The 26,208-nt window shown below is 41.3% G+C and overlaps 1 protein-coding gene across 3 annotated transcripts in view; it reads right to left on the bottom strand.

Annotated features, from left to right (window-relative positions):
- Positions 1 to 9,205: 9,205 nt before the first annotated feature.
- The window catches only part of LOC130240178 (eukaryotic translation initiation factor 5-like), a 67,831-nt gene continuing 50,828 nt past the window's right edge, over positions 9,206 to 26,208 (bottom strand). For all 3 annotated transcript variants that reach the window (XM_056471615.1, XM_056471616.1, XM_056471613.1), the window contains 5 exons: positions 18,858 to 19,016; positions 15,851 to 16,012; positions 15,250 to 15,414; positions 11,227 to 11,367; positions 9,206 to 9,457 (listed from right to left, as the gene is read on the bottom strand). In XM_056471615.1, coding sequence (XP_056327590.1) covers positions 9,362 to 9,457; positions 11,227 to 11,367; positions 15,250 to 15,414; positions 15,851 to 16,012; positions 18,858 to 19,016 — 723 coding nt within the window. In that variant the 3' untranslated portion in view covers positions 9,206 to 9,361. The remainder of the gene's footprint in view (positions 9,458 to 11,226; positions 11,368 to 15,249; positions 15,415 to 15,850; positions 16,013 to 18,857; positions 19,017 to 26,208) is intronic.

Below are 26,208 nucleotides of genomic sequence, written 5' to 3' on the forward strand. Positions count from 1 at the left end.
GCTAGGCCAAACGGGCATGGCCGAGCCCACGAGGCAGCACTACCTGAAGAACATGGCGCAGTTCCTGGATTATCTCTCCGAAACCCCGCCGGCCTCCTGCCGCCTCTCCAGTACCACCCTGGTGCTGGTTCGCAGGAAGCTTCGAGCTCTCATTCGCGGCATACGCCGCCGCGTCGTGGTACACGAGGTTAGGACCAAGCAGGCCAAAGAAGGCAGACTCATCTCCAAAGCCACCCTGCTACGCTGTCATTGGACGGCTGGGAGAAAAATACCTGCCCTTCTAGGTGAGTGTTTGGTCCCCGCCGGTCTGCGTTTCCACCAGTGGCGGTGGAAACGCTGACCTTCTCTCCGTTCTTCCCTCTTCTGCTCCGGGGCACCAACGGCTCTCGGTCCAACCGAGCCACGTCAGCGTACCCACCCCTTAACCCCCGAATGGGGGTTAAGGGGTGGGTACGCTGACGTGGCTCGGTTGGACCGAGAGCCGCTGGCGCCCCGGAGCAGACATTATATTTTTGTCTTGGGGCACCAGCGGCTATCGCTAAGTTTAAACCGTTGGTGGTGTAACTTGGTTTGTTTGTTGGTAAAGTCTAACCCCTAACTTCCCTCCGTCAGACGGCCTCGAGTCCAGCCCAGACACCAGGCAGCAGTGGCGCTTCTATGGCTACCTGACCGGCTACCTGACCTGCATCACGGGCCATCGCTGTGGGGTCTTCCAGAACCTGACCATCCAGGAGGTCCAAGAGGCTTCCAGAAGCCCGGACGAGTCCGCCTATGTCATAAACGTGAGTGGGACGTTGCATGTGGGGGCCACCAGTGGTAGGGGCTCACTCATCTTCTCTCTGTTTTTCCCAGATCACCACGCACAAGACAAACCGAGCCTTCGGCGCGGCTCAGCTGTCTCTCAACAAGGAAGAATACAGCTGGTTCCGGAGGTTTTTTGCAGCTGCGGGCTAGCCTCCCCGGGGGGAGCCAGGCCTCCTATTTTTTTTTTACTTCCAGACCCAGTCCCTGTCGAACCCTGAACAAATATTTTCAATCTGCGTGGACCAGCATGGGGCTTCCCGGCAAGCCCACCTTCACTGACGTCCGAACTGCCATCGCGACCCACGTGAGTATCTATGCCAGTGCCCCCCCGCTGACCCCCATGACTGCCAGCGGCTTTGACCCCAAAAAGTCTCTGTCTGTCTGTCTGTCTCTGACGCAGGCAAAGAATTCACATTCTTCCGAGGATCGCAGGAAGGTGGCCCAATTCATGTGCCACGATACCTCAACCTCAGACAAGTTCTACGCGCTTCACCTAGGCCCTCTCCAAGCACGTGAGCACCGCAGACTCTTCGAGAGGGCCTTGGTGGAGGAGGAGGAGGAGGAGGAGGAGGAGGAGGAGGCAGCGGGCAGAGAACGCCACTCAAGGAAGGGGCGCCAGAGGGCAGAGAGTCCCGGGTCACCCATGGTAAATCAGTTCCTTTTTGGCATGGACCTCAACAGAGGGACGTGTGGTGTTAGGTAACTGGCCTTTTCTCTTTTTCAGGAGGGAACTAGCAGGAGGACGCTGCCATGGCCGCCTTCGAAGGGGAAACGCCCCCTCGAAGCAACCGAAGACTCTGAATCTTCCTAAATAAAAATTGAACAATAAAGGTCATATGGTGTTCAGTGTCTTTATTATTCCTCTATCTGTGTGATAAAGCATAGCTTCGAATGGGACAAATGATCCCTATCTCCTCTGTTAGAAGTTTCGCGTGGGACGCCCGCGTCCAGGTTCAGCCTTTGCTAAGCCCCAATTGGGACAAATGATCCCTGTCTCCTGTGGTAAAAGTGTCGCGTGGGACGCCCGCGTCCAGGTTCAGCCTTGGTTGAAAGCCCATCGGGACAAATGATCCCTTTTTAAACACAAAGAGGTGCCAGGCTGGACGAGACTGTCCAGGTCTGCGCCGGCGTTGAACGGCCATATGGCCCATGGTCCAACTCTGGGTATTTGCAGGTGTCTCCCGGGACGGCTCGGTCCTTTGGGCTGCATAAAGAGGTCGGAAGAGGGCTGCCCAAAAGCGGGGGTTAACTTCTGTGAGGTATTATTTCATTGACCTGAACATAACCAGTTATAATATAATTACTAACCCATCGTTTAAAGCAGGCAACACTCTATTCAGCTATGTTCTGTGTTTTTACTTAAAAATATTTTCGTTTTGGCAAATGCTTGGAGCATAATATAGATATTTTAAATAACTGGTAGTAGGGGTGGGCGGTACACGGGTGTCATAGTCATCACCGGTGTGACATTGCGCCACGACATGGATTGTCTAATACCGTCAATTCCGTAATAAATCAATTATGCGCCTTGAACGGCTGCATTTACATCAATAATAGCTAATTCTAAATAATAAGGCATTCAATTTTCTTCAAACGTTCAGTTGTGGTCTGAATACATGTCCTTATACTACAGGGCTCGAAATTGCAACCATTTTGGTCGCATGAGCGCCCGAAATTTAATCTATGCGCCCTCATAATATATTTGGGAGCATTTGTGTGTCTGAATATAATGAACAGGGAGCTTTTGTTACTGCAGGAAATACAAACGGCTGAAGAGTGAAAAGTGCACAGGTTTGCAAACCTCACCTAAAGTTATAATAATAATAATGGCGCAGATGACAGCGATCATGACATGAGGTAAATGTTGATCCACCAGCTGAGATCAATCGAGTGTTTTCGGAGAAGGTGCCCGAATCTTGATGCGTTGCATTCACTGCGTGTTCAGCGCAAATGTCTGCTAAATATAAAATCTAACACTGTACACATCATCGCCAAAGAATCTCACCTTTACTAAGTTTACACTGAAACTACGGCTCATAACAAAGAGCGGAATTGCGCTGGTGGTCATCGCGAGAATCCTGCTCTGTCTGCTCATAAATTGGTGCGGCTGACTCGCCTGCTTTATTCCACTAACACAGAGAAATGAAGATCAGCTCATAACGAGACTGAGCATTTACAATGACCCAAACCAAAACTTTTAAAGAGTGATAGAAGTGAGACTTTCATTTGTCCGTTCTTCCTTGAGATGTATATTATTTTGCTATTGAAAGTAATTCCATGATATTATACCGTCACCGTTCAAAAGATAGAAACATTCATTTTCATAAGGCCCCATATTTAATGCGGTTTCGTTTTTAAACGCATAGGTTTTGTTACGCCATCCGTCCTATAGGAGTTTTGGATTTTGTGTATTCATGTTTGTGAAAAACACTTAATAGTGGAGACCCCTTCCCCCTTCTCATAACCAAAAGCTTGTCTGTCAGGTGTTAATGGGCATTAGTGAGGCCGAAATCATGTCTATTTAAGTGTTTTTAATATGGTGTATAGATTATTATGCGTTATTGAAACATCAAGGGGGACGCAGCAAAGTCACTTATAAATTAAAATTGTATTATTTTAAGCAATTTTATTATTTTATGCAACAGCCTTACATTTAAAACGGAAACTTAACGGCGATTGTAATCAAAAAGAACTCAGCCTATAAGGCTAGATGTTTTCTTTCCCTTATTTATTAATTTATTTGTTCATGTGTTTGGCGCATGTAACTCGTGTGCCATCGGAAAACTAGTGTAATGACGGCAAGCCATCTTTCCCAGACTCGGGGCAAAGTCCTGCCTCTCCTTTCACTCCGTCCCGAAGCCCCAGCTGGCCCTCCTGGCATCCTCTGCGTAAAACATATGCTGGATAAGTTGACGGTTCATTCCGCTGTGGCAATTACAGACTAATAAAGGGACTAAGCCAAAAAGAAAATGAATGACGAATGAATGAATGAATAAATAAATAATAATAATAAAATAAAAATAAGGTAATAATCTTTACACACAGATGCCGCGTAAGTGGCCTTTTTTAATTTAGAGATGGTACATTTGAATTGCCTCTGCCACTTCTTCCCCCACCTCAAACCTGAAAGTTGAAGAGAGAACTATATTCTTTGAATAAAACTATTGAGCTATAAAGGGAAAAAACGCAGAAGAAATTTGCCATTATATTAATTTTAGCACAGCTGCCAGTCATTTTCACATTCGTTTTTCAGTTAGGGATTAATATTAAAGTAGCCTAGTAAAAATGTCTATACTATAATATTATAATTTGTTATATCCATTATTATTATTATTATTATTATTATTATTTTTATTATTATTATTATTAATATTATTAAAGCTATACAATTGACAAAACGCAGAACCCTTAAAAAAATTTGCTTTCATTTTGACATAGCTAAAGCACACGTTTAAAGTTACGTAAAAAAAACATCCCATTCTACAGCAGCAGTCAAGTTAGGACACTTAAAAATGCCTTTTGCGTTTGAAGATGATCGACCTGCGAAGTTATGTTTACAGTGTTATAAAAGAAAAAGGTATAGGCTATCTAGTGCGTGTGGATTTACCGTAGACAGGCTTTCTGTTTGGCTAAGGCCTAAAAATGTAACTAAGTAACACATTAATTTTAGCAACTATTTTTAAATGGCATTTAAAATTTAAATTCATTTTTTAATTTAATTTAACATTTAAATATAATTTAATTTAAAACATTTATTTTTTCCTCGCTGATTTTGGTTGGGTAATAAAGCGAGATGACTCAGATATGATCTAGTTTAGCTTGCATGTGTGGGCATATTTTGACGTCTTTACCTAAAACTTTAAACATTTATAATATTTAAAATAAAACGGAAAGAAATAAGGAGACTAACATAATTTAAACCACTTATTTGGTGCTTATACCACCTTCAGAAAGTTTTGCCAGCTGTGGTAGAGCGCAACGGAGGCTCCACTGGAATGTAGCAGATGTGTTAAAACTTGGTATTATTTATTAATATGTTATTAATGTGTTTTTGTGTTCCTCGTCTTGTACGTCGCCGTGTTATTGTGCGTCAACGTCACGTTTATCTGTCCTTAAGTGCGCATATAGTCGAACATTTCTGCTCGACATCGGTAGAAACAAACTTCACAAGTTAAACTCCGCGGACACTGATGAGCTGCAAGATTTCGGCTTGCTCCGGATGCCTACCCATCCTCCGACCCCCACCTCACCACCTCGCCCACAATGGAGGCGCTTCAAGCGGCGCGAGAGGAAGCATAAGAGGGGTAAGCGCGGGGGTATCCGAACAAGGCTAGCGGCTAACCCCCACAAACCCGCTATCCCCTCCATCATTCTAGCGAACGTACGCTCACTAGACAACAAACTGGACTACATCCGTCTACTTCGTTCATCACATAGGACTGTAAAGGACTGTTGTGCTTTTGTGTTTACGGAAACTGCACATTAGTGAGCAGCAGACAGCCCACCCCGATGCTTTTCTCATCCTGGCAGGGGACTTTAACCATGCAGACCTAAAGAGTGTGTTTCCAAAAATACAACAACAGATTTTCCAACACGGGGCAATAACACAATGGACTTTGTTTACACCACACAGAGAGGAGCTTACAAAGCCTTCCCCCTCCCCCACCTTGGTGGACCACTTAACTGTCATGCTAATGCCTGCTTACAGACCGATCGTTAAAGTCACCAAACCGGTTTGCAAGGAGATACAAGTGTGGCCAGAAGGTTCTTCAGAGGCTTTACAAGACTGCTTCAATACCACAGACTGGGATATGTTCAAACAGGCTGCCACTCAAAAGAGCTAGAGCACCAGCCCCAATCATGTACACCTTCTACAGAGGCACTATTGAGAGCATCCTGACCAGCTGCATCACTGTGTGGTTTGAAACCTGCAATGCATCCTGCAGGAAAACACTTCAACGCATAGTGAGAACAGCTGAGAAGATCGTTGGTGTCTCTCTCCCCTCCCTTCAGGACATTTACAGCACACGTCTTACCCGTAAAGCCCTCTGCATAACAGCAGATGCCACCCACCCAATGCACAACTTCTTCAGTCTGCTGCCATCACACACACACACACACACACACACACACACACACACACACACACACACATATTAATTATATATATTTGGTTGACAATAAATAAATAAAAGAAAGAATTAATGAATTAATTCTACAGTCTGCTTGTGCCTCTATGTTTGTTAGTTACTGGAGACATCCAGTAAGACACGGTCAAATATTCAGTCCAAATGCACTGGAGAGACCTGAAACATGTTAATTTTTCCTTATTGGCTATATGACATTTAGATGTTGCATATTATTCTGTGGTCTTAAGGAAAGTGTTAAGTATTTCAGCACATAAGAGCAAATATAGCTTATAGCCCATTTCGTTGCGCTCGGCAGCTTTTCACTAATAAAGCTCTTCATGTAAATTTCATTTTTCAATTTTAGCACGTCATATAAAAACATCGCCCTTGCGCCCTCATTTATGATATCCTGCCGCCGGGCCTGCTATAGCGAAACTTTATTGTTTGAGAAGAAACAAAAACGGAAACTGTGCATGAAAACCTGGCTGGGAAGATGGCAATTACATGAATTTTCTGTTCTTCATCGAGAAAAAAAAAATCGCAGACACGACACAATGACGGCGTTAATTATACAACGCAGTGTTTACGATCATATTAACAACTAACATTAATATCAATAACTCCTCTGGCTTTAGACTTTACCTTTTAGAGCTTGTTCTTGTCGGCGCAATATAAGTTTATTGCATGTATAGCTACGAATCAGATTATGAAGAATGATTAAGAGCATGCTTTTCCTAATTTCATCCTTTCCGTAAGGTGTTTTATTTATTTATTTATTTATTTATTTATTTATTTATTTATTTATAATTTTTTTAAATAACGATGACAATATTCACTGTCTAAGCATTCCTCGGTATACTACCAACAAATTACGCCCCTGTACCCAAGTAGCCTACCTAAGTTAATTTACATTTCATGTAAAAAATAAGAAATCAAAAAAGACCAAAGTATTATGCTAAATATCCGTACAAACGAACATGTTTGTTGATTAACTTTCGTTGATAAAACAAAACAATACAGCCTATAATAATGTAGGCTAGTTAAATAGAAATAACTTTAACTGCTTGAAACAGTAAACGTTACATTTTAGAAACTTCACAAATACTAATCAATAATAATATAAATAGTAACGAAGAACAAAATATTAGCATAGGCTTGTAACAACATAAGTCAGATGTTGAAAAACCTGGCTAGGAAGACGGCGATAACATAAATTTTCTGTTCTTCAACGAGAAAAAAAAAAAACGCAGACACGACACAATGACGGCGTTAATTATACAACGCAGTGTTTACGACCATATTAACAACTAACATTAATATCAATAACTCCTATGGCTTTAGACTTTACCTTTTAGAGCTTGTTCTTGTCGGCGCAATATAAGTTTATTGCATGTATAGCTACGAATCAGATTATGAAGAATGATTAAGAGCATGCTTTTCCTTTATTTCATCCTTTCCGTAAGGTGTTTTATTTATTTATTTATTTATTTATAATTTTTTAAATAATGATGACAATATTCACTGTCTAAGCATTCCTCGGTATACTACCAACAAATTACGCCCCTGTACCCAAGTAGCCTACCTAAGTTAATTTACATTTCATGTAAAAAATAAGAAATCAAAAAAGAAAAAAGTATTATGCTAAATATCCGTACAAACGAACATGTTTGTTGTATAACTTTCGTTGATAAAACAACACAATACAGCCTATAATAATGTAGGCTAGTTAAATAGAAATAACTTTAACTGCTTGAAACAGTAAACGTTACATTTTAGAAACTTCACAAATACTAATCAATAATAATATAAATAGTAACGAAGAACAAAAATATTAGCCTAGGCTTGTAACAACATAAGTCAGATGTTGAAAAAAAACTGCGTCTCTCCGCCTTTTGTTTTCTATTCATATTTTAAATTCTTTGCCAGAAAAACTAACATGTTGACTTTGTTCGGTTTAAGCGGAGACTTATTTGAGATTACAATGTTTCCAGCAGCACTGAGACGGTGTTCCTGTAGCGCATGCAGATACTTTTGCGCAACCGTGGCAAAGAGGGTATCTTGCTCCGCCGCCTGCATTTCTCGGAAACCAGCTCTACATTGCGGAGCGGCGCGTTCTCAACTACCAAATATGCTGCTCCATTTCTCATCAACGTCTACTATTTATCAGTTTCTCTTTTGTATTTGGCCATTTTTGAAAAGGCCTCTCTGCCATACCTGGCTGGACTAGCTGGGCATTTGCTTTCAGTAGATGACACCGGAGCTGAATCAAAATTATATTTTAATTGAACACATCTGATCACATAAGGTACGCACAGAAAAGTCTGTTTAGTGTTGTGGAAAGGCAAAGCTGAATATCTGTGGTTAAACTGCCACCCAGCGGTCAAAAGCTGCTGGGGCACCAAGTACCGCTGTCGCCGCGGTATGAATGGCGCCAAAAGGAACACATTGAAGTAGTAACATCTGTACACATCTATTTACCATGCAAGTTCACAGGTATAAGCGACATAAAGTGGGACCCAACTTTCCACTACAGTCTAGGGGGGTGTGGAAAGGCCTCATCAGCCACAAACTCGTCCTGTGGCAGGCCAAGGGTCCCATCTCTGAGTGCCTGGATAAAGGTGGAGGTGGTTAGAACATGGCCATCCCTCATCCCCCTATAACTGCCCACATCTGCTACTCTGAAGTGGTTCTGTTAATCTACCACAGCCAAGAGCACAACAGAGTAAGACCCCATGTAGTTGAAGTGACCCTGTTGGACCCAACAACTTGATCTTTCATAGTGAATGCATTTGATAAAAATGTATGCAGCAATAATATACAACATATTCTTGGTAGAAAGCATGACTTTCTGCAGGAATGTGACTTGCTGATATGCTGTGATGGCCCCTTTAAATACAAGATGTATTTAAATAAAAGATGCACAATGTAGCTAATTTTGACTATATCGCCGACAGCATTGTGAAGGAACACAGCATTGTTGGCAGGGTGGCCAGAGTGAACTTTCAAGCTCTCGCTGGCAGCAGATCGCAGTTACAAATTGCAGCCTTTTATATACATGTCCTTAGTAATCCTTTAGGATAGTCATAGCCTTAAACTCATAATTTTAGGCCATTAAGACAAGAGTTATTTTGTACATTTTTAATTTTAGGGAGTAGTTAGGTGAGAAAATGTGGTTTCATAGGCAAGGGATAATCTAATCTAAATTAGTTGCCACTCATGAAGTAAAAAGAACCATAAAATAAAGGCAAACAATATATAGGTTGTATGCTCAGTTTATTTAGTTAAAAAGACGAACAGAATAAAAAAATCTGAACTGTAGAAGCAAACCCATGAAGGAGAAAGAGGTAAAGAGGAGGCCATTGCAATCCATTTCATCATCAGAGTAGAATGTAGCAAGGTTCCAAGCTGCTGTTTTACTTGTCATATTTTTAAATGGCATCTATATCAAGATCATCCTCCTCTTTGGTTTTCTCTTGCTGAAAAGTCTCCACCATCAGATTTCGTGCAGAGGAAGAGTACACAACCTAAAAACCAAACAAATGAGATATGTGAAAAATCTGATTATCACAAGCCAGCACAATGGTCTCTCTCAACCAGTATAATTATAGCCGAAGGGAGATTCAGGTAATTACGTTAATTAAAGCCCCAGGGCTCCAGCTCACAGTTAAAATATAAAGCAGTTTCTCTAAGTAACTACTACATAACTATATGTGGTGAGTATAAGATTTAAAATATGCCATTATGTTTACATTGTCATTTGGCAGACATTTTTGTCCAAAGCGACTTACAATTGAGGAGACATTCAGCAAATCAACATGAAGAGGCAGTACACACAAGAAGTGCTAATTATTTTAATGATTTGGCATCAATGATTTGAACTTGATTTGACCTTTGATGGATAACCAATGTAGAGAGAAAAAAGGAGGTGTTACATGGGCTCCCTTACACAAGATGTGAATCCAGCTAGAAGGGCATTGCAATAGTTCAGTCTTGAAATGACAAGGGCTTGGACTAAGGTTATGTAGCATGATCTGTTAAGAAGGGTCTACATTTTCTGATGTTGAAAAGTGCAGACTTGCATGATAGAGCTATGTTAGCAATATGCTCTTTGAAGGACAGCTGATCATCAAGGACCACTCCAAGATTCCTTACCAAATTATATGGGGTGACGGTAGACAAGATAATAGATATATTGTGTGGAGTGGCAGGGAAGACGTTAAGTTCTATTTTTGCCAGATTAAGCTGTAGGTGATGGTTTTTCATCCAAGCTGAGATATCTTTAAGGCAGTGCAAGATCCTTGCAGCTACCATTGGGTCATCTGGATTAAATGAAAGATAAGAGTTTAGTGTCATTGGTATAACAATAATAAGAGAAACCATGTAATTGGATGATAGTTCCCAGTGATGTGATGTTAATATAAAATAGAGGGGGACAAATAACAGATCCCAGAGGGACCCCAGTCATCAGCTGATGAGCTTTGGATACCTCTCCTCTCCAGGCAACTCTGAATGATCTGCTGGTGAGGTAAGACTTCAAATCCACAGCAGAGGCAGGTTCCAGTGATGACCACTGAGGTGATGATGGCCAGTAGAATCAAAAGCAGCAGATAGGTCCAGTAAAAGCAGAAATGAATGATTTAGAACGTGCCTTGGCAACGCACAGGGCTTTAGTGACAGACAGTAGTGCAGTCTCAGAGGAATGTCCACATTTGAAGCCTAATTGGTTTGCATCCAGCAGGTTATTGTTAGTTCAAAATGTGAAATTCGGTTAAAAACAGACGTTTCCAGGCAATAAATGAAAGGAGAGAGAACAGTCTATAATTTAAAATCTTTAAAGCCTTTAAAGGTTTTTTAAACAGAGGGATTAAACCGGGCCTGCTTGAAGGTGGTTGGAAATGTGCCATGGAAATGTGAAGGTGGTTGTGTGTGAAAAAGGAGGCCAGATCATCGGCTGATAAAGAGGTGGTGGAGGACAGAGCAGAGTGTGAAACATACAGAATAGTTTGTGGGTGTCTGATGTGCTGTTGATTTTGTATTTGGGAGGCAAATGATGCCAGCTGGGCTTGATAGCTGCTAAGATCAGCAGGGTTCTCTCATTACACACAAAAATCAAAGCAGGACATGACGTATAAAATGTATTTTTCCTTCCCATTTCCTTTTCTACTTTAAATATGAATGAAATTGCTACACAACAATGACTGATAGAATTTTCCAACTAAAGCTGAATAAAGGAACTTTTGTCCAATTTCAAATGTAGCTAATATAAGTTTTTAATCATTAAAAAAATTATGACCTCAACATTTTCATCATCTCTCTCCTCCTCGACTTCACTCCCCTCACTCTCCTCTTCTGCTTCCTTAAGCCATTTGACAAAAGGAGCTGCTTTGGCATGGATCTCCATGGCCAGCTCCTTGGAAACGTACTTCTTAGAGACCTTAAAATAAAACAAGAAACTTGTTGAAGATTCCCAGTATAATAATGCATTTAACAAAATGTTCTATCAATTCCAGTGATGATTCACTTTCAAGTATTATCATGTGTTTTCAGTGAGCAAATAGCAAGCAGCCAGTCAACACACACTGCAAACTTTAAAATGGAATAATATGCTTCTTGCATCCTCATGTTCATTCATTAATTTTCTTTTGGCTTATTCCCTTATTTATCAGGGTCATCACACCAGAATGAACCACCAAGTATTCTGGCAGCTGTTTTGCATGACCTTCCAGCTGCTACCAGCCAGGACTCGAACCAGTGACCTTCTTGCTGGGAGGCGACAGTGCTAACCACTGAGTCACTGTGCCACCCTCCTCGTGTTCAGATTAAATTAATATTCCTCCCTCCTAACAGGCCATATTCTAATCACTTATGCAGGAGCACTCAGTACCTGTGTTTTCATCATAATGTGAAGTGAATATTTTCAAAGTTCAAAAAATTACCCAAATACGATTAAGTGTTACAACAGTTGACTTTAGTATTGGTATCCTAGTACCCAACATTTACAAATGCAAGCATAATAAAAATAGGTTGTTAGATATGGGGTGTAATATTCACTACATAAGAATTTGGCAATTGCATAATAATGAAAGAAAACATGTTATATGATTAAACAGCCATGACATGGTTTGGTACATGTTTGTGTGGTTTTCTCAACACAATGATCATGCCTTAGCTCAAGTAATTGGAGAATAAATTGTATTTTGTAGATCTTCAAATGCTTTCCTTAAAGGTTCGAGAAACCCTTGAGCACTTTGAGATTTAACAGTGTATGTTTGTGTATGTTGACCTTCAAATAAGACGTTAACACCTGTTAGCTTTAAACTGTGGGAAAACTGGATAATTGAGCTTTTAAGATTTAAATCAGGATCAAAGTCAGTAATGTAGCACTCATCTGCCTGTTGAGTGTCGACGTTTCGGTTTCTCATTATTATGTGCAGAGTTGGGTGTCATGCATTCCACAGTAATGCAACTGTCTAATGTTACTGTATTCTAATTACGTTTTAGGGGAATGGAATAATGTAATGAATTACATTTTAAAATTGTGTAATTTTAATAGTTACTAAAGTCAATTTAATTGCATTACTTACATCACAAATATAGTTTTTAGAAAAAAAAGCTTCTTTTAAATCAGGTTTTCCACAGCAATGTCAGTCAATCATGTCAACTCACGCAAGCTGAAATGGTTGCTGATGAGAGTGCTGATTAAGAGGAAATACAGATATTTTGATTCCATTGAGCATAAAAGCAAAAATATTGCTGTGAAATGCAGTCTATGTCCAGTCTCTAAAGAACCTTTGACTGCTTTTAACTCAACCAGCAACTTGTTCAAGCACTTGAATAGAAAGCATTCTATGACAATACTCATCGCCAAGGAAAACACCGGCGCCCAAAAACACAGTGGTACAACTCAGCCTAAACAGGCTTAGATTCTTGTGAAGGATCAGGAGTGAAGCTATCTTCTGAATGTGAAAAGAAGCGCAGCTGCTTTTGGGGTCGCTCACATATCGTGTTATGTACGCAAGTTCATTATTTCCAATGAAGGCATGCGGTCTTGCGAGCACATATCAGGAGCGCATATTGCACAAGCTTGGATTTTCCAGGCGCCCTCAGTTGAAATCTCGAGTCACATAACAAGAACTGAATGATAAGCTTCATACTTTGTATGGAATATACACATTTCAGTAGACTATTACTTCAGACAAACACAGAACACATTTCATACTGTGGATGTCAGTCGTTACAAGTATCCCGTTTTCTTCTAAATTAGATTCTTAATTAAAAGTAAAGTAATTAGGAATCTGATTACAATAATTAATAAATGTAATCAAATTGCAAATTTACAGTAGTAGTCAGTAATTTGTAATCTATTACTTTTTTAAGTTACCCAACACTATATTATTATTCACAGACTGAGTTTTCTTATCCTATGAGAAGACCCTGCTTCTTAATTTATTCATGACAGCATGTGCCTTCCGATGACAGACCCATATGGATATATGCTGTGAGACAGCGCATGACTGGCAGTATTAAGGGATTGTGATGTAGGTGTTTGTTTCCATGCTCCACAGTTTATTGCATGGCTTTCCTCGAAATGCTGTCAGGGTTACCAATACAGCCAAGCTGTTTGTGTGTAGCATGCATTTTTGTCACAAGAGCTATATGAGTATTAGAGAATGGCAGACTTCTTTTGTCAGTTAAGTTATTACCATTCAGATGCATCGTCTATCTGTGCTGCAGTATTTGCTGATGTTTAAAATCTTCCAGGTTACCGGTAGGGCTTGAAATAGAAGGGTAAGAGACCTCTTGCACTGCTATCCATGGTGTCTGCATTCAGACCCAGGATTTAGAAGGAGAGATGTCCTTCTCATTTAGTGTTTATATAAACATGATTATCTTTATAATTATATAACAAAATGTGGTTATCTGTATATGTTATCTAAAATTACAAATAGCCTATCATATATGTAACAGGGCATTAAGGATGCGTTCACACCTAGACTTATGTTTCGGAACCTGTCTCGTTTTCCCAGTTTCATTTGGCATATGTGAATCCAGCAATCATGCTCGGATCTGCGCTAAAACAATTGCTCCGAGATCGCCTGAATGAGGTGGTCTCGGCTCGATTGAAACAAACTCTGGAGCGGATCGATTGTAGTGAGAAAGCGATACGATCTGAGCCCGACTATATCACAGTGTATCATGGATATGTCATAGGCATTTACTGTATATGGCTATATGAAGAGAGAATTATGAGTAGGGCGGGAGGTCATTTCTACCGGTAAATGTGCGTTCATTTTAAATACGAAAGTGAAAGCATGCTGAACTATTAATAAGAGCTGTTTATCCGTTAAGAAAAACTGACCGACATGCAGTCTTAGTTTATCTGTTATTTCTCTCTATAATGTAAAGCCTATAATGCATAAGCCAGCTGCTATGTATGAGAAAGGCTTACCTCTGCTCTATATTTGACGACGTCTGTGGGTGTCACCATTCAAAATTAAAGCACAGCTTTTCGCTTATAATGTCTTATTGCTCATCGTCATAAATTAAAATAAGGACGCATGACAGTTGAAGCGGGACTCTGCTAAATAAACCGTGAACTCTGACCAGTGTGAGGAGAGTTATTCCCACGTGACTTATTTAGCTCTTTTGGTCCATTTAGAAACTTTGCCGTGTGAAAGCGAACCACACCAAGAGCAAAGAGCAACATTGTAACAATTTTTTATCCGTGTTTCGGAACAAATGAATCGATTCACAGGTGTGAAGCACCCTAAATTACTTACTGTTTATTCTTTGCATTTTAACTTTGTGAACTATAAAATCATGCGTTTCCTCATGTTTTTGTCAGATAGTTAGTCTTAGGCTCAATCCCAATTCTACCCCTTCCCATTCACACTCAGTTTTAAGGGCCAAGGGGTAGGGGTACAAAATAGAATTGGGATTGAGCCTTAGTTGGTGAGCCATCTGACAGTTGTGCGTCTCCCCCTTTCCCCCTGATCTGCAAGCCACGCCTACTCCTCCCTTCTGCTTGCAGTGCTCCATGCCCATTCATGTAGCATTTTTTGAAAAAATTCTGAGGTAGACTTGAACTGAAATGTGTGTGTGTGTGGGGGGGGGGTGCTTTATGCAAAATTTCAAACATTTACAAATGAATGAACAAACAATTTGTCTGCAGCTACTGGAAGTGTTTAAAAAATTAACTAGCTAAAAATGCTGGCCTCCATTAACACTTGAATTTAGCATTTTCAGATGAACGATAATGCATTTTAACAGAGTATAGATGGGCCTAATTTGTGAGTAAAAATTGTGAAGTGCACACCTTTTTGGCCCAAGTCAAGATGACATCCTCCTCCAGTAGGTCAGCATCATAGAGTTCTTTGAGAATTATGGGCACTTGTGGAAGCAGCTGACTTTGATGAAGCTTCATCAGACACTCAAAGCCTGACAGCAGATACTTCTGAGCCTTCTTATCATTGTGGCAGAACTGCAAGAAAAGAGAATACTTCTGAGATTAATGGTGAACTCTACATTTAGAATCGTAATTATTTTTTGCAGAAGGATGTTATCCTAGATACTGCACAATCAAAAGAGTTACTTCAATTTCTAGTCAAGACTTAAATTGATTTTGGCTTTTTACTAACATCACAGTCTGTATGCAGGTCTCAGTGTCCTGCTATAAATGCTCATCTATTGCTAGACCCAGAAGGAAACATTTGAACTTTTGTCAAACTCCAGATATAAATTCTATTTAATGTAGCTGAGAGTACTGCTCAAGGGAGTAAAATTATCCAAACTATTTAGAAAATAAACACCAGTATTTCAGTTCTTCAGAAATCAGCAGAACATCCTGATCTTTACATGCAGATTCTGTGTGGGCAGGTCTTTGTCATATAAAATGAGAACTGTTAAAGGAAAAGTACCTGTAGGAAGTGCCGTTTGTATTTCTTGATCTGGTCTCTGATCTTCTCATCAAACAGCAGCTCACTCAATATAAGTGGTCCCATGGCTCTTAAATCCAGCCTTTCTGCTTCAGCCAGAATCTCCTTATCAGCAGAGTCTATTGCTCCACTATCTTTCTTTTCCTGTTCATGAGAAAGAGAGACATTTAAGTCTTATTGCATTGATAGACCCTTCCTTATTCTTACTTAAAACGTATATCTAGTACACAGTCCTACTAACTAATAGCCTAGGATAAATACTATAAAAGTGTATATTAAATTAACATATAGCAAATAAATAACATTATTTTTAGTTACAGAATCCTAAAAACAAAACAAATATATCAGTGTTCACAAAAATATTAAGCAATACTGATAATCAAAATAAATTCTAAAAAAGTATGTGTCTGATAAAAATGTAGCTTTGTCATCTCAGGAACAAAACTGGATTTTCACAGCAAGTTTTTAGTGTTTTTGCCATCAAGAGCTTGTCATCATGTCAGAGCATAGATGTAGGATCAACATTTAAAGGAGACATCGAATGAAATTTTCACTTTTCTTTTTAATTTAGAGTAAGTCTTTAAATTTCTGTCATGGACCACTCACAGGATTTACTTATTGTAACGACTATGTAAGATGGTATATGAATATGTTTGATCTTGGCAGCATAGATCTGCTACACTGCTGCTGCTGCTTTGATTATTATGGCAGAGCATGTATCAGACGTTCTACTGCCAGTATATTCAGACTTGCCATCAGAGATATACATGCTGCTGCTGCAAGCATAATACAGTTGGATTTAAAGTCTACACACTGCTGTTAAAAGGCAAGGTTTGTGTTGAAAAAAAAAAGCAAATGAAAAAAAAAAAAAATAATATCAAATAACAAAAATAATTTTAGAACATTTTCTATCTTCAATGTAAACTATAACAAGACTATAGCCTACACAAACATGTCACATAGAGTTAAATGGGGAAAGTGTAATGGTTAACATGGCAAATAACCCCCGCCTACTAATACAGGAGCAAATCATCGTTCGCTATAGACTTACGTTTCCCACGGGAAAAGTCTGGACCAATGTGTGCTTTCACGACAGTTTGATTGTCAAACAAACACACTGGAATCCCTGCTAATACTTTTTTTACAGACATAAAAAATATAACCAAATAAAGCTAGAAATCTGTGCTTTTAAATGAGTAGTAAATATTTTGTTAACTTTTATTAAAGTTAAAATATCTACATGTCGCACAAATGTGTATAAGCGTGAATAACAACTATTGATATTAACCATTAAATTTTGGTCCATCAACATTATGTCCATTTTGCACGTTTAAAGGCCGATTTATACTTTTGCACCGAGTGCACAAATGTGGTCCAGCACAGTCCAAGACCCCTCGTGCCATGGCTGACACGCACCTCTCAAAAAGATGTAAATACACATCATGACAACGCATAATGCAAGTTCTGTGATTGGTCAGCTTGGTAGCATTAATGAATGTGGGCAATAAAGGCTGGTTTATACTTCTGCGTCAAGCGCACGCGTATGCTCTGGCGCAGCAGGCACGTGGACACAATGGCCCTCGCTGTGGCCATCGCCTATGCTGTTGCACACCTCTCAAAAAATTTAACTACATGTTGCAATGACGCGTAGCGCAAGCTCTGTGATTGGTCGGCTTGGTAGCACTGCCAAGTGTGGGCTGGAGTGAGTGTTTACAAGTGTTGAGTCCTGTGAAGGAGCTCCAGATGGAAAGTTGTTTTGGGTTTACCTTATGATTAAAGTTATTGGGTACATTCTTACATTACCTTTAAGAGTCAGTTGCGTCGTGCCATGGCGCATCTGCTATTTACATGACAGACTTTGTAATTAAATGCTAGCGAGAAAAACAGTTAAACAGGCCATCTGCAGTGCGAGGATAAAGAATGTGCCTCCTCCATTCAGCCTCTACTTTCTCTCTCTTTTTCTTCACTTTTACTCTTTACTTCTTTCCTTTTGTGGATAAGTAAACGGTGTTGTACGCACTCCATTGAAGACATACATTAGCCTACATATATAATTTTATTTGTTAAGTGCAAAGATTTGTTTCAAAACTATTTCAAAATTTTGTTCTAATTTCCAGCAAACAAATAAATGAAATAATAACAAAGTGTGGTCAAAAAAGTTATATCCAAATACATGTCCTATGCTCCATATGCTCCAAAACCCAACAGGTGGACAATCTAAGCTTGTTTTTATTAAAACAAATATAAATATGCATGTAATCAATACTACTACTAATAATAATAACATTATACAAGAGTAAGTTGTCATGAATGAACTGAAAACCACCGGAGGTAGTGGTTTGTATATTTCTGTAGAAAATAATAATTTCTGTAATATTTTAATCGCTTAATTATTTTTCTTTTGGAAAGATATATGCGTATTGCTGCACATCCTGTATGTATTAAGCAATGTGTACACGTTTAAGGCGCTCAACTAACGATCTCTCCGCTGGACTTTAGACTCAGTCTATTTTAGTTCCTTAATATAGCAATGCACCAACAATGCACCTTAACACACCTCCTTTTTAGACCGGAACACCATTGAGTTCAAAAAGCAGTGCAAAAGGATTTGCTTTACAAACAACGTGGCGCAAAACAGAAAAATTAGGGTTAGTTGGCCTGAAAATAGCGACATTACGCCATACACGTCTTACGCGTTATTGCACCGGGTGTATGATAGGGCCCACAGAGTTTCATGGCAGAAAATGTATTTATTTAATTCAATGTTGAGTCTTACAGCTTCATAACTGAAAAAATATGCAGCCAGCTTGTAAAATTGTCTGACAAGAAGTCCGCCATAATTTAACATGATGTAATTAGCTACATGTGTCAACATTCATGTACACTTTGGACTCACCCTTTTTGTAAACCAATATCAAAGCGGCTTACAATGGTTCTTTTAGTGAACTTACACTATTGGGAAAATTACCCAGTGATACAAATGATTTACTTTGACAAAGCTGTAGAACAGGTTGACCCTTTCCTCTAGGGGTTTCTCCAGGTCCTCACTGAGGGTCAGGTTCTTAGCATGGTCACTAATTTCCTCCATACGACGACGCTGGGCCTCCTCTGTGATTTCCTCTGCCCAGTCATCATCTTCCTCTCCATCCTAAACATTGCAGACGCAGACACACACATTACATTGATCTGCATTTATGTGTTGAGGTATGTACACTAAAAAATAAACATAACACTTGTTTGCTCCCATTTTTCTTGAGTTAAATACGAATAAACAATTGTAACTTGTCAGACTGCAAGAACATGATTCCCATGTATGAAGGTAAATTAGTAGCAAAATTCAAGAGCTTGCAAATCTAAATGTGAGATCTTGTAATAATAAATTGTATGTGTATGTTGAAATGTACACTCACAGCTCTGATGTGAACAGCTAAATCTTTCGATTTGCACACACACACAATAATCCAAACACCTGTGTTATGAATTCGAAGTTGCAGATTAATAGTTGTGTACTTGTAAAACTTGTAAAAATTGCAGCTTTGCTGTACAACCACAAGTCGGCATCTCACAACCTCTCAGATTTGCCAGTTCAACTCAAAATATCCAGCTGCGGGCCCACAGAACCACACAAGTTTTAGGCACACACAATCTAGGCAAACCATATATGGTTACGACGGATGTTAATGGTATTAACGTCGTCTTGGACATCGATATATTTTGATATATATATGGTTAATAAATATTGTACACAATAAACAATAGTGTTTACTTTATTTCACAAATATTGTGATCGAGACGGGCGAATGGGGGAGCATTGTTTCCGATCGCCATTCAATATAATAGACTGAACAGTTTTCTGTCAGTCATCACGGATGATCAGTCATTATTATCTGACAGAGTCAATATAGCAGATACTCGTTTGCTGGCCTTGCTGAAAGATCTAAATTGGACAGGTTTAATTTATATAATGAATTCATTTATAATGAAGGAATAAAATAGCAAGTTAATATAGGCAATAATAAATCTTTATATGTAAAAAATCTTTTACATGTAAGAAATGTATGACACTATATTAATACTTTACTCAAGCGATTTAATAGTGTGTATTTGCTTAATTTTCTAATAACTTTTTAATTAAAGATTTCCCACATAAAATACTGTAGTTATTTATAGTAAGCAATATATTGTTTTTAAACCAAAATTTAGCAATAGAAACAAATTAACTATTCATATTTAATAAAAAAAAATAAGTATATAATATATATATATAATATATATATATATTATAATATATATATATATATATATATATATATATATATAGTCAACAGCTGTGATAGTTTAGTAAAAGATAGTAGTTTATAATCAGATAATCAGTTAAGATAATCAGTTTATAACTATATTACATAGTTTATGATTGACTATAGTAATTCATTTTAATGTGACACATTATGTTTGCTTTTTATATTTACAACAAAGTGATTTTAACCAAGTATGATAATATTAGATAAATAAGACCCTAAATTAGTTTATAACACATAATCCTACAATTAGACAGTCTATTATGTTTTCTTGTGTATGTGGACACATGAATAAAGTTATAAGTGTCTAACCAATTATTTTATTTACATAATTTGAGTTCAGAAACTGCAGAGATGTTAAAATGATCGTTACGTTATAATAATATGACTGAAATGGGAAACCATATTTGTGAAATTCAATAGGTGGCGATAATGCTTCTAAGGAGTTAGTTAGTTCCCATATATGGTTTGCCTAAATCGTGTGTGCTAGATTGTGTGCCTGAAACGTGTGTGGTTCTGCGGTTCTGCTGCTGGATATTTCTCGTTCAACTACACATTTCTCGCGCTCTGACTTTTGCTGCACATTTTGCGTGATTCATGTAGCAGAACGCTACGGTTACTAAAGTAACCCTTCGTTCCCGAGGGGGGGAACGGAAATGCTATGTGGAAACTTCCACTATGGGATTTCGTCAGAAACCAATCATCTGAAAGAGTATAAAAACGGGCCAATGAAATGCCAATGAGTTGGCAGCGTCAGCGTGCAAGCTGGCGTCAATGACAATCAGTCATGCTATAAAGACGCAGGCAGTGCCATGCTCGACATCCTTTTCTAGCTGAAGAGACTTTCACGCTCAACAGCTAAGGGACAATCGTTGTGGCGAAGGAACATAGCATTTCCGTTCCCCCCCTCTGGGAACGAAGGGTTACTTTAGTAACCGTAGCGTTCCCCTTCGGATGGGGAACTCCAATGCTATGTGGAAACTTCCACTATGGGGAAATCTATGGAAAACGCCACAACGAAAAGAACTTACTGCGTCCCTGGCGAAGGTGTGCCACGCAGTAGAGCAAGCGCACTACAACGCCCCGAGACACAGTCTTCCAACGTGTCCCCTGGCCCTCACTTTTCTGTTCAGAAACAGTTATATTTTCGGGGATAGTCGCAATAAACCCAGTAAAATAGGTTTTGATATGACAGTACGTTGGGAAAGCGTTCAGTCCCGATAGGGAGGACGCTGCGGAGCTCACCTGTTACCCAGAGGGGAGACCTGGTGTCAACCTATGGACTAGCCCAGAGAGGGGGAGTCCTTGCATAAGGATGGTTAGCGGGGAGGGAAGACACGAGCCTGCCCTAGAAGGGGGTACTATACCGTAGGTGAGTGAACGTATGGGATCGCCAGCGGGGATCACGCATAGCAGGCACCTATACCCAGAACGCGGGCTGACCAGCAGGCATGCCGACAACGTAACGGGCCAACACCTGACTCCTCCGCTGAGTCAGGTGCTGGGGGCCTCGGAGGAACTCTGCAGGGTTCGCCAAAGAAATGGGGAACTAAACTGACAAAGCTGAAAAAGCGCACGTATCTCCGGGTTAGGGAGAGTGGCGCAGCAAGCGTGTTTTGACACCTCAACCGAATTGTTTCCTCAATCACCAAGGGTTACCTAATGCCCTTGAGGAAACCGGCTACACTCGCAGATTGTAACCTTGCAAATGTATTGGGTGTCACCCAACCCGTAGCTCTACAAATGTCTGTCAGAGAGGCGCCGCGTGCTAACGCCCAGGAGGATGCGGTGCTCCGTAGTGGAGTGCGCTCTCACCCCCGGGGGACACGGCTCACCCTGGCCCAAAAGGCGAGGGAGATGGCATCCACTATCCAGTGGGCCAACCTCGATCGCTGACGTGCCAGCGGCGGGGCAGCGTGGAGTGAGTGGGCTCATCCGGGGAGCGCTGGGGTCCCACAGGAGAGCAGGAGAGGAGATGTTCTCGTCTCGCACTCAACTCCAGAAGAGGGGCTGGGAGTGGAGAAAAGGAGACCATTCTCTCGCTCTCGCTCCGTGAGCCATTGGCGAAATGCCCTGATCCTGCGAGCTGGATGGCATAGCGTCCCAGGCGGGCAGTGTTCGGGCTGTCACATCCGGAGGAGGGGAAAAGTGCTCTTTCACTTAGGATTTGATGGCGTTTTTTTTTTTTTTTTTTTTACTCCTTTAAATAATGTGCCCCGCCCTCCAGCGGGGAAAGAGCAAATTCCCTCCTCCCCAGATGGCCCGCCTCAGGGACGCTTCGCGGTCCGTTTTACCGAACTTAGCGGCGCCCTGGGCGGGGGACGCTGGTTGCCTGCGCGATGCTCGGCGCAGCCGCGTGGCCGGAGGCGCGGCAGGCGAAGCAAAGCTGCAGGCGGGCGTCCTCGGCAAAAAAGCAATGGATGTGGATGGCTTGGCGGGGGGGAGCGGTCATACAATCCCGCCGACAGAGACCTCGCCCAGCGCCTCCGACTGCTCTATCACCGGCGTGAATTCCTGGGCAAATTCACCGCCAGTGTCACCGAACAGGCCAGCCTGGGATATGGGTGAGTTAAGAAAGCGAACCTTGTCAACGTCACGCACATCACCAGGTTTAGCCTGAGGTGGCATTCCTGGATCACGGATGTGAACATCGTCCTTCCCAGGGCACACACAGCCGACTTTTTTTTTTTTTGTAAGAGCATAGTCGGTTGCGGTGCGGAGCGCATGCTCAGTCCTGGGTCAACCATCCTCACGCAGCCGGCCAGCGCTCGCTTGGTAGCGCTGGTAGGTGGCCATAGCGTCCATGGTGAGGGGAAGGCGCACGCAGCACACTGCGTGAGCCTACTGTGCCCATCCAGGAAGAAGGGGATGGGGAGGCTTAGAAGGTCTCGCCTTCATCCTCCACATCACACCCCTCTAATCGGTCCGGCCACGGGGCTGGGGGATAAACCATCTCCAGAGCCACGGCCGAAGCAGCCTGGGGAAGCACAGCCGCAAAGTCTGCTTCTGGATTCGACGCCGCGCTCAAAGTCCCGGAGGGAGCGAGCGGGTTCGAATCCTCGTCAGACCTTGACAGCCCAACCTCCAAGGATGGGAGGATGGAAGCGCACGCAGATCGGGTAAAAATGCCCTCAGGACTGCGTGAGTTTACTGTGCACTTCCGGGAAGAAGGGGGTGGGAGGCTTGAAGGTCTTGCCTCCTTATATCCGCCAATCACAACCATCTAGTCGGTCCGGCCGCGGGGCTGGGGGATAAACCATCACCAGACCCATGGCCGAAGCAGCCAGAGAAAGCACAGCCATCATATCTGCTTTTTAGATGCCAACGCCGCGCTCTCCACCCCGGAGGGAGGGAGCGAGCGGGCTCGCATCCTCATCAGACAATGACAGCCCATCCTCCGATGCAGCGATGGACATCTACCCGCGCTGTCATCAGGTGAGAGAGCGACCATCCAAGGACGGAGCGTTTCTCTTCACCTGAAGCTTGGATGGAGCGCGTGGAGGAGCGAGAGGTCCACGGCCCGGGGGCAGCGGATTTACTCCCACTGAAAACCCTCAGATCTGCCCGAGTGCCAACCGCAGTGCGGGGGACAACTGGGGTGGGTGGCTCTTTTTGCAAGACCGAGCCGCCGATCTTAACTGTGCCAACAGACAGACATCAGTGATGGCATGCACTTGCCCACGAGCACCGCATTAACATGCTCGTGCCCATCATCCCGGGATAGGAAACCACCGCATCAGAAACGCACAGTCGGAGTTACGTCTTGAAAAAGACGCGCTGCACACTGTGTTGGCTCTTTTAGGAAAGCTTTTTTTCCTATATACAAACCGCTCTTGGAGGACCGGACCCAAAGGACGCAGGCAAGGGAGAAATACCCAGCTCGACCATCTGCCACTGCGTATACGCGCTCCTGGACCGGGAGAAGCTTGCTTCTCGATCTCTTTCTGTAGACACAGGTTGGAGATACCGTCAAAGACTCTCTCAGAAGCTTCGCGAAGGCTCTGAAAGCGAAAGGATGTCGAGCATGGCACTGCCCTGCGTCTTTATAGCATGACTGATTGTCATTGACGCCAGCTGTTGCACGCTGACGCTGCCAACTCATTGGCATTTCATTGGCCCGTTTTTATACTCTTTCAGATGATTGGTTTCTGACGAATGCCCATAGTGGAAGTTTCCACATGGTATTGGAGTTCCCCATCCGAAGGGGAACTCATTTGTGCACTCGTAGATGCAGAAGCGTGAGCAGCGCGGAGCGGGGCGGGGCGGGGCAGAGCTAAAGCTTTTTTATTGGCCGATGCCTGACTAATGAGCAATGCCGGCAGCCCGCGGGACTGGGGTACAAAAGAATATTTTCTATATTTATTTTATTATTTAGGAGTTTTTACAACATATTTTCTGAAAAGATTTTTGTTAAATATAATTAATTCTACTGAAATGTATATACCAGTAAAAGAGCAGCAAAGTCGGTTTATTGGCTAGAGACAGCCATAAAATGAGACGTTTTTGTACGTCAGGACACAAGGACAGCTCACATTGTTGGAGGCATCGAGCAATCAGAGGGTAGTTATTATTTTTAATAATTATCTCGGGTTCAATACTTGTAGCTAACGCTCTCTCCTCTCTCTCTCTCTTTCTCTCTCCTCTCTCCTTCTCCTCTCTCTCTCCTCATCTCGTCTCTCTCCTCTCTATATATATATATATATATATTATATATATATATTATATATATATATATATATATATATATTATAATATATATATATCCATATAAACGAATAGCAATTAAACACTAGTTGTTTCTCACAGTTCGTTTTTGTTATATTTTAATTACCTGCATCATTTCTTTCTTTCTTTCTATCTATCTATCTATCTATCTATCTATCTATCTATCTATCTATCTATCTATCTATCTATCTATCTATCTATCTATCTATCTATCTATCTATCTATCTATCTATGTCTGTCTGCCCGTCCGTCTATCTGTTTACATGCTTGTGAATATGTGTCCTTTATGGTCAATTTTTAACTATGAACGTTAGTAACTATAGGTTATTTCTCAGTTTCCTGTATGGACGGAGTAACAGGAGAGATCAGCATGACCAGCAGGTCGATGAGGAACTCGGAGAAGCTGCATAGCTTGAGTAGATGTGATATATGCTCAAATGACATGATCCAGCTCATCTACAAAAGACATCAAAATGTTTCAGACCATTTGAGAGGAAGCCGACCATTTCTTCATTTTTTATTTTTTTTTACCTGCCAAGATGAATACAGATTTGAACAAAACACACTCACACAACTTTTCATTTGATAATTGTTTAACATAGTATTGTTGTAGTGTTTAGTAATTAACAGAAAATAGGAATTTTATTAACCTTACAGCTACTTTACGTTAACATTTACATTTAGTCATTTAGCAAACACTTTTATCCAAAGCGACTTACAAATGAGGACAAGGAAGCAATTTACACAACTATAAGAGCAGCAGTGAGTAAGTGCTATAGACAAGTTTCAGGTGTGTTTTGTCATCACGCGGGAAGTTCAGGTGTGTTTTGTCATCACGCGGGAAGTTAACTGTTATGTGTGATTTTAGTTCAGTTGTATGCTCGCAGGTTCCAGTGTGGATGGTTAAGAAACCCCTCTGCACTGGGCGAGAGAATTACCCCACTGCTATCAAAGTGTTATTTAAGTAAACGTTTTGCGTGGATTTCAGTTGTTGTGTGCCTTTTGCACGCCTCCACGGACACTTAATACACCGATAGTGTCAAAGGATGAAAACACAACAAGTGGTGTCAGAAGTTGAGCACGTCGGACAATCAACAGCAAAGCCGTGAGTGTTTGTACTGCTGAGACATCCTCTGTCAGTCTATGGACATTATTTTCGAAAAATCGCTGCCGAGAAGTTGCTTTAGAGACCGAATTATACGTTGTGCAATCGCAATAATCTGTGATATCACGGAGTTAAAAGCAGCCCTGGCCTCCCTCCCCCCTCGCTGTGCCCCGTGGAGCTGGCACCCTGCCAAATTTAGCGCTGTGTGTGAC

This window comes from Danio aesculapii, chromosome 13 (genome assembly GCF_903798145.1).
Source record: "Danio aesculapii chromosome 13, fDanAes4.1, whole genome shotgun sequence".
NCBI lineage: Eukaryota > Metazoa > Chordata > Actinopteri > Cypriniformes > Danionidae > Danio > Danio aesculapii.